The sequence below is a fragment of the Macaca nemestrina genome, chromosome 14 (genome assembly GCF_043159975.1).
Source record: "Macaca nemestrina isolate mMacNem1 chromosome 14, mMacNem.hap1, whole genome shotgun sequence".
Lineage (NCBI taxonomy): Eukaryota > Metazoa > Chordata > Mammalia > Primates > Cercopithecidae > Macaca > Macaca nemestrina.
The window spans coordinates 22,898,415-22,910,942 of NC_092138.1; the positions used below are offsets into that span (position 1 = coordinate 22,898,415).

The following is a 12,528-nucleotide window of genomic DNA, read 5'->3' on the forward strand; positions in this document are numbered from 1 at the left end:
TTATGGATTGAAGAAATATAAAGATACTCTGTAATCACCATGAAGGAAATTAAAAAGCAATAACCAAAAGTTTGAAAAGTAAGCATTACCCTTTTTTCTGATTTTCAAAAACTTTTTCTAATGGAAAATTTCAAACATATGCAGAGGTCAGCAGAAAAGTATAATGAACTCTCTCATGAGTTCACCATCCAGTTTTAATAATATGAAATTTTGACCAATTATATTTCATCTATACCCTCACCCACTCTATTCATCTATATTGTTTTCAAGCAAATCCCAAACATCATTGTATTTTATCTGAAGCAAAACACATATCTATTCCTTGGGTCAAAAGCTAAATCACAATGAAAATTAGAAAATATTTTTAATGAATGATCACAAAAATATATCAAAACTAGAAAGACTGCTGGTTCCAGCCAAGACAGATTAGTCCCATTGCTCACTGGTCCTCCCTCCTACAATGAAAAACCCTGGACATAATGCAACAAACAGACGAAGGAAGACTGAAGGGAAAAAAGAAAGCATGCTGGCTAGAGATCCCAGGAGGTGAGGAATGACATGGCTATGGGATCCCTGGGTTTTCTTTTTGCTTCCTACCTATACAGGAGAAGTATACAACATGGAACCATCCATGGGCACAGGCTAAAAAAGAAACAAGGAAAAGGGTGGCCTACCAGAACAGAAAACCTTTTTGATAATATCCACCCTACTCTAGCCAGACACAAAAGGCAAAACCGTCCTCCCTTCATGGTGTTAGCTGGGTGCGGAGCTGGACTTCCAGAAGATCCATCCAGCATTAGCAAGGCAGGGTGATGCTGGATCATCACCTCCACGTCACCCACGGGGGTTGGATCAGTGGAACCAAATGGGGAGCTGCACTTTCGCCTCCACCTGGCAGTACTCAGGTGGAAGGAGGCAGTGTGCAATGGAGCAGGTTGGCACTTCACCTTCCTTACTCAGGTGGTGTCAGCTCCTGTCAGCGGAACCCAGTGGAAAGATGAACTTCTGCCCACAGCTAGCAGCAATGAAACTTCACCGGCACTCTCCTTGACCCCCTCTTCCCACAGTGGACCAACTTCCCCCGCAACACAGCATCAGCAGGGCCTAGCAGGAAGCAGAGCATCCGCCCCCACCTGAACCTGCAAGCTATACAGGAACAGGGTGACTGCCTGCAAAAGAGGATTAAATAGGATCTACAGCCTTATAACACAGGATCTAAAATGTCCTGGACACAACTGAGAATCACTTGTTATACCAAGAACCAAAAAAGTTTCAACTTGACCAAGAAAAATGAATCAATAGACACCAATACCATGATGACACAGATGTTGAAATTATCTGACAAAGAATTTAAAGCAGCGTTATTAAAAGGCTTTAAACATAGTATTGCAAACAGGCTTGAAACAAGTGAAAACCTAGAATGCCTCAGTAAAGAAATAGAAGATTTGAAAAAAGAACCAGATGGAAATTTTAGAATGGAAAAAATACATTAATCAAAATTTGAAAACTCACTGGATTGGCTCAGTAGCAGAGTAAGTACGACAGAGAAAATAATTAGTGAACTTAAAGACAGAACAATACAAATTATTCTCAACAGAGAGAGAATAGACTGAAAATAAATGAATAAAAATGTGGAACAATAATGAAAGATCTAATATTCATATCTTTGAAGTCTCAGGAGAAAGTGTGGGACTAAAAAAGTATTCGAAGAGGTAATGGTTTAAAAAACAAAAAAAAACTGGCCGGGCGCGGTGGCTCAAGCCTGTAATCCCAGCACTTTGGGAGGCCGAGACGGGTGGATCACGAGGTCAGGAGATCGAGACCATCCTGCCTAACACGGTGAAACCCCATCTCTACTAAAAAATACAAAAAACTAGCCGGGCGAGGTGGCTGGTGCGAGATCCGGCCACTGCACTCCAGCCTGGGCAACAGAGCGAGACTCCGTCTCAAAAAAAAAAAAAAAAAAATTCTCAAATTTGGTTTAAGACATAAAACTTCAAGAATCTGAGCAATCCCCAGATTAACTAAGTCTGATAAAACAGATTACAAATTCCAAAAGCAAAAAAGGTAATATCACTGTAAACCCTACAGACATTAAAGAGATAAAAGGATATTATGAACACTCATTATACAAATAAGTTTGAAAAGTTAGGTGAAATTGACAATTTCCTAGAAAGACATCACTTACCAAAACTAACACCAGAACAAAGAAAAAAAAATCCTTAATAGTCCTATGTCTGTTAAATAAATTAATCCATCATTGAAAAACCTTCCGCTAAAAAACACTCTTAAGTGCTGTTGGCTCAATTAAGTAGTTCTGGAGTGGAGCTGAGAATTTGCCTTTCTGACAAGTTCCCAGGTGATGCTAATACTACTGGTTTAAGTACCATATTTTAAAAGCTATAGGCTACTTCTCTAAAATCACGATTAGCTCGAGAAGTATGTACATTTTAGAGTGTGACAGTGACACATTTGTGTTCTTTACAAATAGTCTGACTTTTAGTTATTTATCTAGAAGAGCTCTTTGCTGATTAAATATCTTAACTCTTTGCCAAGGACATTACAGATATTTCCCCCCATGAGTCATGTATCTTTCGAACTTATCTGTAGATATTTCATCTTCTAAAAATTTTACATTTTTGTGTAGTCAGGAGAGAATCAAAGTTATAAGTAAAGCAAGGTTAGCCATGGGTTTCTGATTGTCAGAGCTGGTATTAGGGACGCAGGAGTTCACTGTACTTTACTTTTTTGTATGTTTGAAATTTTCCATAATAAAAACGTTTCACTCTGGTTTATCAGTATTAGAGTTTCAAAGTGTCATCTAAAATATTTGTTATTAGGAGTTTTGAAGGGAAATAAAATGCTGGTCTATATGTTTACAGAATCCTGGATATATGCATCACAAAAAGTCACATCACAAAATGTTTTGCTATATTGATTGCATATTTTTGTGTGTTTGTTTGAAGTGCTTGAAGCTCTTAACATGGAAAAAATGATGTCAACCATTTCCTGCTGGATGGAAAGCGCAAGACGCTCTGTGGTATCAACAGACCGGGAAAGTGCTGAGGAAATTCCCATTTTAATCATCGAAGGTTTTCTTCTTTTTAATTATAAGTAAGCATCTCCACTCTAATATTGGCTCTGAGTGAATGGGGGGAAGAAAAACCCTTGTGAACTAAGTATGCTGTTATTTTAGGCCCCTTGACACTATATGGAATAGAAGCTATTTCCTGACTATTCCATATGAAGAATGTAAAAGGAGGAGGAGGTAAGTTGTGAAATCATCTTTGTGAGTTGTAATTCAAAACAAAAAATTTAGAAGAAAAATGAGGACAGCAACATTATTGAGCAATGTCATTTTTCAGACACAGGAAGGCTTAACTCTTCTTTATAAAAGGAGCAAAACCTTTTTCCATAAATGGTCATCCACACAGAGTAATGCAAATTACTTTCTAAGAAAAGGGCCTTATATCAAGCTTTTGACTCATTTCTCCTAAATCCTCAAACAAAACAAGCCCATGGTGATTATGATTTTAATGTGAGTGAGCCTGTTCTGCCACAGCTACAGAGAACACCAATTAGTTCAAAGCTTAATCCAACATAGTGGTCTCTCCATCATTATTTACACTATTTGTCTCTTAATTCTCTTATAAAGCACTAGAAGGAAAAAGGATAATTAAGAATGATAGTCAGTGGATTACAAAATTAATTTTAGGATCAGAGAACTAAATCCACGTTACTACTGTCTTTCTAACTGCCACTGAGTTAAAACATGTAGCACACTGTTTAGATTCAGCCTCTGAGTGATTTCTCCATTATCCTGACCATTCATATTTTACTTTATCAATTGTGTGTTTCTGTCAACATAAAGTTTCCTACGTGTTTTGATAGTACAAGGGTCTATGAGCCTCCAGACTCTCCGGGATACTTTGATGGCCATGTGTGGCCCATGTATCTAAAGCACAGACAAGAAATGCAAGACATCACATGGGAAGTTGGTAAGTGCCTTTTCTCCCTCTGTTCAAAAAGTCCCCCTTTTACTTGTCATTTGCCTCAAAGTATAGAAAAGAAAGGACTCATAGAAAAGTATAAAGGGACACTTAAGCAAGAACACTCTGGGCTTCTCCTCTTCCATAGCTGGTTCTCCTGGTTTCTGTTTCTCTCTGTGGCTCTCTTCAGCCTCTGGATGGTTATTCATTCAACCAGTATCGAATGAATGCCTTCTGGTGCTACCCTGGAGATGGTGAAGGGAATAAGGCAGACCCAGCCCCTGCTGTCATGCAGGTGACATTCTATCGTGGAAACAGGTGCTAGAGACACCAGCCTGTCCTTTCCAGCTGCTATAAGTTCTGTGACACCAAGCTCTAGAGGACTGCCGAGATCCCAGTAGTCATGGAAGGCTTCCTTGAGGAAGTCACATTTAACCAAACTTCGATGAGTTTAACTGAACAGAGGAGATGGACTGGGGAATAGAAGATCACCCCAGAAAGTGGGTATGGCACACGAAAGGACCAGGGGACAGGAAGGAATGAGAAGCCCCTGAAAGAAAGCTGGTGTGGAGAAAACTTTCTGGTAAAGAAAACCAAGGAAGCAGATTGATGCTGGTGATACAGGCAGGGTCCAGACCCTATAAGGCCAATAGTCTAGGTAAGGACTTTGATCATTATTCTCAGAGAAGTGGGAAGCTCTCTAGAGAGAAGTTTTAAACAAGGACATGATTGATACAAATTCTTTTTAGTTAAGACCCCTCTGGCTGTGTGGAGAATGGAGGAGGATAGATTTATAGGGTGTGATGTTAGACGCCTGCACTCAGTAGAAATGGGTGATAGAACAGCTATGGAGGGGGCGGGAAGATGACAGATGCCTCAGCAACTGACGGATGTTAGAAAAAAGTGAAGGCATTGCAGACCTGTAAGGGAGGAATGCATGTCTGTTTTGCATATAATAAGGTTGAGGTGCCTGGGAGACATATGTAGCAATTTGGAGGTAAGCATCCGGATCTGTGGGCTTGAGCTAAGAACAGATCACTGGAATAGGGCACTCGATGCAGAGAAGATGGCAGAAGGCTGTTCTATAAGACAAAGGAGTTAGAACTGATGTATGCTTTTCACAATAAAGGGGACTTGTCCGTGTTGTGAGAAGCCTGTTGGCCTCCAGGATAGGTAGCTATGTCAGAGCCGTGTGGAATGCATACGGAGTGTATCCCCAGGGCCGATGCTGAGATTCTGGCTGCACCATGTCCACCTTGGACCATTGGTTGCAAGAACATCCTCTTGCTTCCCTTCTCTCCCTTTTACCTAAAATGCAAATCTAATCAGGCTCTTGCCCTGCTTGAATACCTTGAGACGTCTCCAGATCTTTGAGATACAATCCAAAGAGCCAGACATCAAGGCCTCTAATGACTGAGGTACTGAGGTACAGTCTTGCTCTAGAATCTCATCTCATGTTGTTCCCAGAGCTTCCCCCTATTCTAGCCATTCCAAATGGTGCATCATTGCTCTTGCCTCTCCCTGCTATTTTCTGACCAGAAGGCCCTTTCCTTCCTTTAACCTAGACAACATCTACTTTTTCTCCAAAGCTGCTTATGCCAGTTTTATTAAAAATACATCTTTTCTCTGATAGCTGAAAACACACACACACACACACACACATACATACATACATATTTTCTGAGCCTGGTGAATTCTGAGTTAGTACATATGTTGCAGATCCCAGACCGCTGCATGGTTTAAGAAGCTTCCCAGGTGATCCTCATGTCTAAGTGTGTTGAAGAATTACTCCTTAAGTGACCCTTTTGGGTGAACACCTTCAGTGCATCAAAAGTGCCATATGCAGAACACCACTTACTTTCTTCTGTTTCATTCCTCTTTTCTTCTTTCTTTCTCTTCTCTTTTAATTAAATAATTTTCATATAAGCCAGTGTGGATTTATCTGTAACAATCCAGCATTTTTGACCTATTATACCTGGCTAGTATCTATTTCTTTCTTCAATCACTATTAATTTTCTTTTAAGTTATGGTCCTGGGTGCCTTGGTTAAACCTATTGGCATTAAAAGAGACGTTGGGTGCCAAAGTAAACATTGTATATTAATAAGCCTGTTAGCATTTGAACCGCTCTCTTTTCCCCTTCGTAGTGTACCTAGATGGAACAAAATCTGAAGAGGACCTCTTTTTGCAAGTATATGAAGATCTAATACAAGAACTAGCAAAGCAAAAGTGTAAGTATTGTGCTAACAAAGTGGAAGGTAGAGGAGAAACAGCCAGGAAAATAGTTCATTACATATGAAAGGATGGAATACCAGAATGCTAATGTAGGAGTGATTGTGCTCATCCATTCTTTGCTTTGAGGATAATTCAGAATCAGAAATTCTGGGGGGAAGGTTTCGAGACTCAATTAGTTTGTCTGTCTGTTTTTAGGGGTGAAACCATGTACCCTTTGTTACATCTCTTAATGCTATTTATGTGATTTACTTTAAAATGTTTAGTAGATGGTTGTACCAAATGGGACTGGAAGTATCCTTTGGGCAGAGTATAATTAAAATGCTGATGATTTTGTTTTAGTATGTCCAGAGCTCCCCGTTTCTTTTATTCCCTTAAAGATTTCCATAAAATTTCTACTTTCCAAATACCTCAAAGATAAACAAAAGATTTTTAAAAGTATTATGAAGTGTTTATTTAAGGTTTTCATATTGGACAGCACTTTCTGCAAGTGCCAGAGATTTGCCTAAATATGCCTTCAGCAGAAAGACAGTACAGGGGTAATGGTGGCTCCAGACCCAGCTGGATTAACCCATTTAATCCACTGTTGGAACTCTAAGCTAGTAGGAGTTATTTATATCCTAATGCTCAAGGTCATCACCAAGGTCTGGTTTTTCACACAAAAAAATTTGCAACCTCCAACATTAATTGGTTAAGGAACTCAAATAAGGTCCTCAGGACTCTGCTTCTATTCTACTTTCTACTTAGGGTTTATTTTGAAGTCAGGCTCTCCACTGACCTGATGTCTGTTGATAACAACATCCTTCTAGGTCCATCAGTCCCAGTGTGAAAAGATACCTTTTTCAAGATTTGACCACGAGTTGATAAATGTTGGAGCTGGGTATTGAGTACAAGGAGGTTCATATTTATTCTCACTTCTTCTGCATAAATTTGAAGTTCTTTATCTTAAATCATTTTCTAAAAAGCAGTGTTCTGTTGTAGCCCAGATGATTGGTCCTGCTGGACCACATGACTTGCCAAAGCGATCGTTATGGCCAGAGAGATGGCATACTCTGATTGGCGAGGTCTGGATCACGTAACCCATCTTGTAATTGAACACCCCACCTAAGACCTTCTGATTTTAAAAATTTCTCTGGCCAGGTGCAGTGGCTTATGTTTGTAATCCCAGCACTTTGGGAGGCTAAATTGGGAGGATTGCTTGAGGCCAGCAAGGCTTGGTCTTGAGACCAAGACCAGACTGAGCAACATAGTGAGAGAGACTCTGTTTCTACAAAAATTAAAATTTTTAAAAAATTAGCTGCCAGGCGTGGTGGCTCACACCTGTAATCCCAGCACTTTGGGAGGCCGAGGCAGGTGGATCACGAAGTCCAGAGATCAAGACCATCCTGGCCAACATGGTGAAACCCCATCTCTACTAAAATACAAAAAATTAGCCGGATGTGGTAGTGTGCACCTGTAGTCCCAGCTACTCAGGAGACTGAGGCAGGGGAATCTCTTGAACTCAGGGGGCAGAGGTTGCAGTAAGCTGAGACTGCGCCACTGCACTCCAGCCTGGTGACAGAGTGAGACTCTGTCTCAAAAAAAAACAAAACAACAACAACAAAAAAAACTAGTGGGGCATAGTAGCACACGCCTATAATCTCAGCTACTCAGGAAATTGAGGTGGGAGGATTGCTTGAGCCCAGGAGGTCAAGGCTGCAGTAAGCCATGATTGTGCCATTGCACTCCAGCCTGGGAGACAGACAGCCCTATCTCTGAAAATTAAAAACTTAAAAATTTCCCAAAGAGAAAGCAGGGCAGGAGGTAGAAACCAGAAGAAGAAGGTCGAAAAAACATGCTGGAAGGACAGAACTGTAGATCTAGCTATTGTTATATTTGAACTATTTGAATTAAAAGAATTTCCATGGCTAACACCAGCAAAATGCAATCATCAACTGGCTCAGAGAAGACAGTATGACTCACTCCAGCAGTGAAGAACATTATATGTTTTTTTGGTGAGAGGCAACTGCCCTAATCCAAATGTTGTCCTTCCTCAGTAAGAGACTGAACCCAACTAGGCAGCTCATTGATCCTAAATATTGTTGATTTCAGGATCAGCCCATCATATAGGCATGAACCCATTTGAAGGAATTTCAGGACCATTTTAAATTTTCTTCTTGCAAGTAGAATTTAGAATCTTTGCCAGATATGCCCGCCCACTCCTGCCGTCTGTTACTTTGATGAAAGTCAGGCCTCCTATAATGAATCTCAGAGCACCAACGTGAGTGGATATAGAGGGTGTGGGGTGAAGGGAAGGGCTCAGCCTTCATAAATGATAGCACATGAGCCAGAGCCACTTCTCTGAGAGTTACTGGCCCCCCTTTCTGTCCCTAATGAGGCACTTCCAGAAGTGTTTCAGCTGTTGGACACCTGTAGCTCTTTGTCTTCTCAGCGATGGCCAGTGCTTGGGTCCAACTTTCCTTTATGACTAAGTCATACACTGGAGTTTGGCCTTATGATCTACCTACTGATAAAGATGAAAGTAGCCTTGGTCATGTAGCTCAGGTAAATTGCAACCAGTTCCATTCCAAATTGAGCCTTCACCATCTGTTCCAAGGCCCAAATACAGCTGGCATGTTTTGACAGGTGCTGCTAGCCCACAAGAAAGTGCATTTCGCAATGTTGTGATGCCCCTCCTCTTTCCTTCCCTACATCCTAGAGGCAGGCAGGAAAGTATTTAGCTATGCCATTTGAGGCTTCTAGATATTAGATAAAGTTAAAAAAAAAAAAAAAAACTTAAAAGAGGGATAAAAACAGAAATCCATCAGCTTTTCTTACCTCTAACATTTGTGCTGTTTTTTCTCAGTTACATAAATAAGTTACTGTTTTATTTCTAGTAACCTATTACCTTTCCTGGTGCTTCCATCCACAGTAACCTGGCAAAGCTGTCCTGAAGGTACCCTCAGTGTAGCCTGGTTTAACCCTGAGTATGACACACACTGAGCCAGCTAGGGAGACCTTTCCTGTTTCCAGTGACTGATCTTCAGGGTTTTTTTTTTTTTTCTCACATCTCATAAACTTGTTTAGCTAATTTTTCAGTCTTAAGTACATAAAATCATAATTATGATAAAGTAATAATAATGAAGGGGAAACAAGAAAGACTGAGTTTAATTGTTAATGAAACAATAAATTATTCAGCAGAGTAAGGGAATGGAGTTATACATTTAATTTAATCCTTATTTAAATCCAAAGTGTGAGGCAAAATTTAATCATTTCCTTATTCTTACTAAAACAAAGTAGTCTAGCCACCAGGAACATTCAAACTCCCTTTAAAAACATTTATTTTCACCTCATTATAAAAGCATATTATTTTTAAAGTTTTTTTATTTTATTTATTTATTTATTTATTTTTATTTTTTTGATATGGAGTCTTTTTTCCATCTTTTTTTTTTTTTTTTTTTTGAGACAGAGTCTCGCTCTGTCACCCAGGCTGGAGTGCAGTGGCGCTATCTCGGCTCACTGCAACCTCCGCCTCCCGGGTTCATCTCATTCTCCTGCCTCAGCCTCCCGAGTAGCTGGGACCACAGGGGCCCTCCACCACGCCTGGCTAATTTTTTATTTTTTTTTAGTAGAGACGGGGTTTCACCATGTTAGCCAGGATGGTCTTGATCTCCTGACCTCATGATCTGCCCGCCTCAGCCTCCCAAAGTGCTGGGATTACAGGCGTGAGCCACCGCACCCGGCTGATATGGAATCTTGTTCTGTCGCCCAGGCTGGAGTGCAGTGGCGTGATCTGAGCTCACTGCAGTCTCCACCTTCTGGGTTCAGGCGAATCTCCTACCTCAGCCTCCCGAGTAGCTGGGATTACACGTATGCACCACCACGCCCTGCTAATTTTTGTATTTTTGTCAAGACGTGGTTTCATATGTTGGCTAGGCTGGTCTTGAACTCCTGACCTCAGGTAATCTGCCTGCCTTGGCCTCCCATAGTGCTGGGATTACAGGCATGAGCCACCACACCCTGCCTTGTTAAATGTTTATTATAAAGCAAAAGGGAGCAAGTAATTACCTGTGTTCTCTCCAGTCATTAGTGTTAACATTTTAATGAGTACACATCCAGTCTTTTTACTGTTCACATCAATCTCTCCTTTACAAGACTGCAAGGGCAGCGTAGTTAATCAGCCATGCTTATCTCTGTTTTTAAATTAGTATTTAATTTTCATGCAGCTTTATAGAGTTCATTATATAATGAAACTAAGTAGCTCTTCCAGTTAAAAACAAAAATCAAGGCTGAGTTCTGTTTTGTACACGGAAGAGAAATATAAGACTTGACATTGACCTTTTAGTAGAGAAGAAAGATGTCACATGTCTAGTTTCAAATCAAAGGAATAAAAAGTTGCAAAATAAAATTTAATTATCAGATGTTTGCATTGTTCTCATTAAATTTAAAGCATGATCTCATTATAAAATTATAGTATAATTATCTAGGACAGTAGTCCAAATTAACATAAGATCACTTAACCATTTCCCAATTGTTGTCTATTTACTGTTGTTACAGGTGTTTCACATGGGTAAATCACATGCTATAACAAAATATCTACATGTATTCTATGTTGGTTTTCTTCTTTTTGAATTATATCCCTGGAGTAAATTCCCAGAAGTGTCACTTGTGTAGTCAAAGGATGTAATCATTTTTACATTTCACATATTTCAAAAATGAAATACTACACTAAAAAATGTGTGCTCTCCAATATGAGCTGTGTAATAAGAATGTGGTAGGTTTATCATTGAATTTCTATGCCAAATCAAGTATTCCATGGGCTTCCTTCGTTTAAGAAAAGGGATTAAAGGTAATAATACTTTCCCCACATCAAGGGTAACACTCCAAAACAAGGATTATACTGCAGACAGCTACCCTTTGTGGGTTTATTCTAGTCTTCAAACTATTTCATTCCCTGAAGTCAAGGATTACTATACCAATTACAAGTGATTTTGGATATCTATCTGATATTTTCAGGCATGCTTCAAATTTAATGCAGGGATTAAAAGAATGGGACTTGGACTCAATTTAGTTCTTTACAGGAAACCAGCATTTTTGGCTCCAGAATCCCCGTAATTTAAACATCCTTAGATTTACTGTTGTTGATGTAAAGATTTAATAAAATGAGAATTGGAATTCTCCATTAATTTCTTTTTATGTTTATTCCCAAGGTTAGCAAGTGACAGCATAAAGACGGAATGCAGCAAATCCTTCCTGAAGTGAATTAGGAAACTCAAAGGAGTAATTTAAGAACCTTAACCAAGATACAAGGTGTACTGTGGTACAATGACAGCCATTGTTTCATATGTTTGATTTTTATTGCACATGGTTTTCCCAACATGTGGAACAGTAAATATCCATGCCAATGGACAGGACTTTAGCTTAGCAAGTTGCTCCCACTCCAGGAAGCACATAGATATAGCAGAGCTCACAGTGAGTCAGAGAGTCTCCACTTTTTGAACATAGCTCTAAAATGATGATTGTCAAACTTTTCTAACTGGAGCTCAGAGTAAGAAATAAAGATTACATCACAATCCAATATATGTAGAATTCATTGTATGTGTATTTGTGTGTCTGTAGGTGTGTATATGTGTGTGTGATACATACATACATCAAGTATCATAGGACATTGACCTTATATATTCTGCACTGTGATGTTTTTCCATCTTTAATTTCAAAAAATATATTGATCACAACCACAATTTGGAAAATGTTGCTCCATACCATCCCATACCACACTCACCACCTGCAAATAATAGCATTACTAGGAGCTGCAGTCACAATGAATAAATCAACAATTTGCTACAAGATCTAGGATTATTTATGTATTTTGGTAGGGGTGTGTGTGTGTGTATGTGTGTGTGTGTGTGTGTGTGTGTGTGTTTGCATGTATCTAATACCATTGTATCTCATTGTTGAGACTTTATTACAAATAGGGTTTCTGGGTTTTTCCCCCCACTCCTGGTTCATTTTGTTTTTGTCAAACCAGTGGTCTAAAATCACAGAAATAAGCAGTTACTTCAATCATGTGGAATCCAGGGGACCTATCTTTGGAAAGCACAGGAAGGAGGTATGAACTGTGTGATCTCTTGAGGCTGCTTTCAATGCTGGAATTTAAATTATGTACTGGACAATCTTTTGCTTATTCATAACAAAAAGATTACAGACAACCATCTCAATTTTCTTTTTTTTATACTTTAAGTTCTAGGGTACATGTACACCATGTGCAGGTTTGATACATAGGTATACATGTGCCATGTTGGTTTGCTGCACCCATCAACGCGTCATTTA

The 12,528-nt window shown here is 39.5% G+C and overlaps 1 protein-coding gene across 3 annotated transcripts in view; it reads left to right on the forward strand.

Annotated features, from left to right (window-relative positions):
- The window catches only part of LOC105498692 (nicotinamide riboside kinase 1), a 28,446-nt gene extending 16,670 nt beyond the window's left edge, over positions 1–11,776 (forward strand). Inside the window, exons 5-9 of one of the 3 annotated variants that reach the window (XM_011770945.3) lie at positions 2,967–3,114; positions 3,197–3,268; positions 3,892–3,998; positions 6,135–6,218; positions 11,414–11,776. In XM_011770945.3, the coding sequence (XP_011769247.1) occupies positions 2,967–3,114; positions 3,197–3,268; positions 3,892–3,998; positions 6,135–6,218; positions 11,414–11,460 (458 nt within the window). In that variant the 3' untranslated portion in view covers positions 11,461–11,776. Of the gene's footprint in view, positions 1–2,966; positions 3,115–3,196; positions 3,269–3,891; positions 3,999–6,134; positions 6,219–11,408 lie in introns of all 3 variants that reach the window. The other 2 variants (XM_011770946.3, XM_011770947.3) reach the window with 2 other exon arrangements.
- Positions 11,777–12,528: the final 752 nt, after the last annotated feature.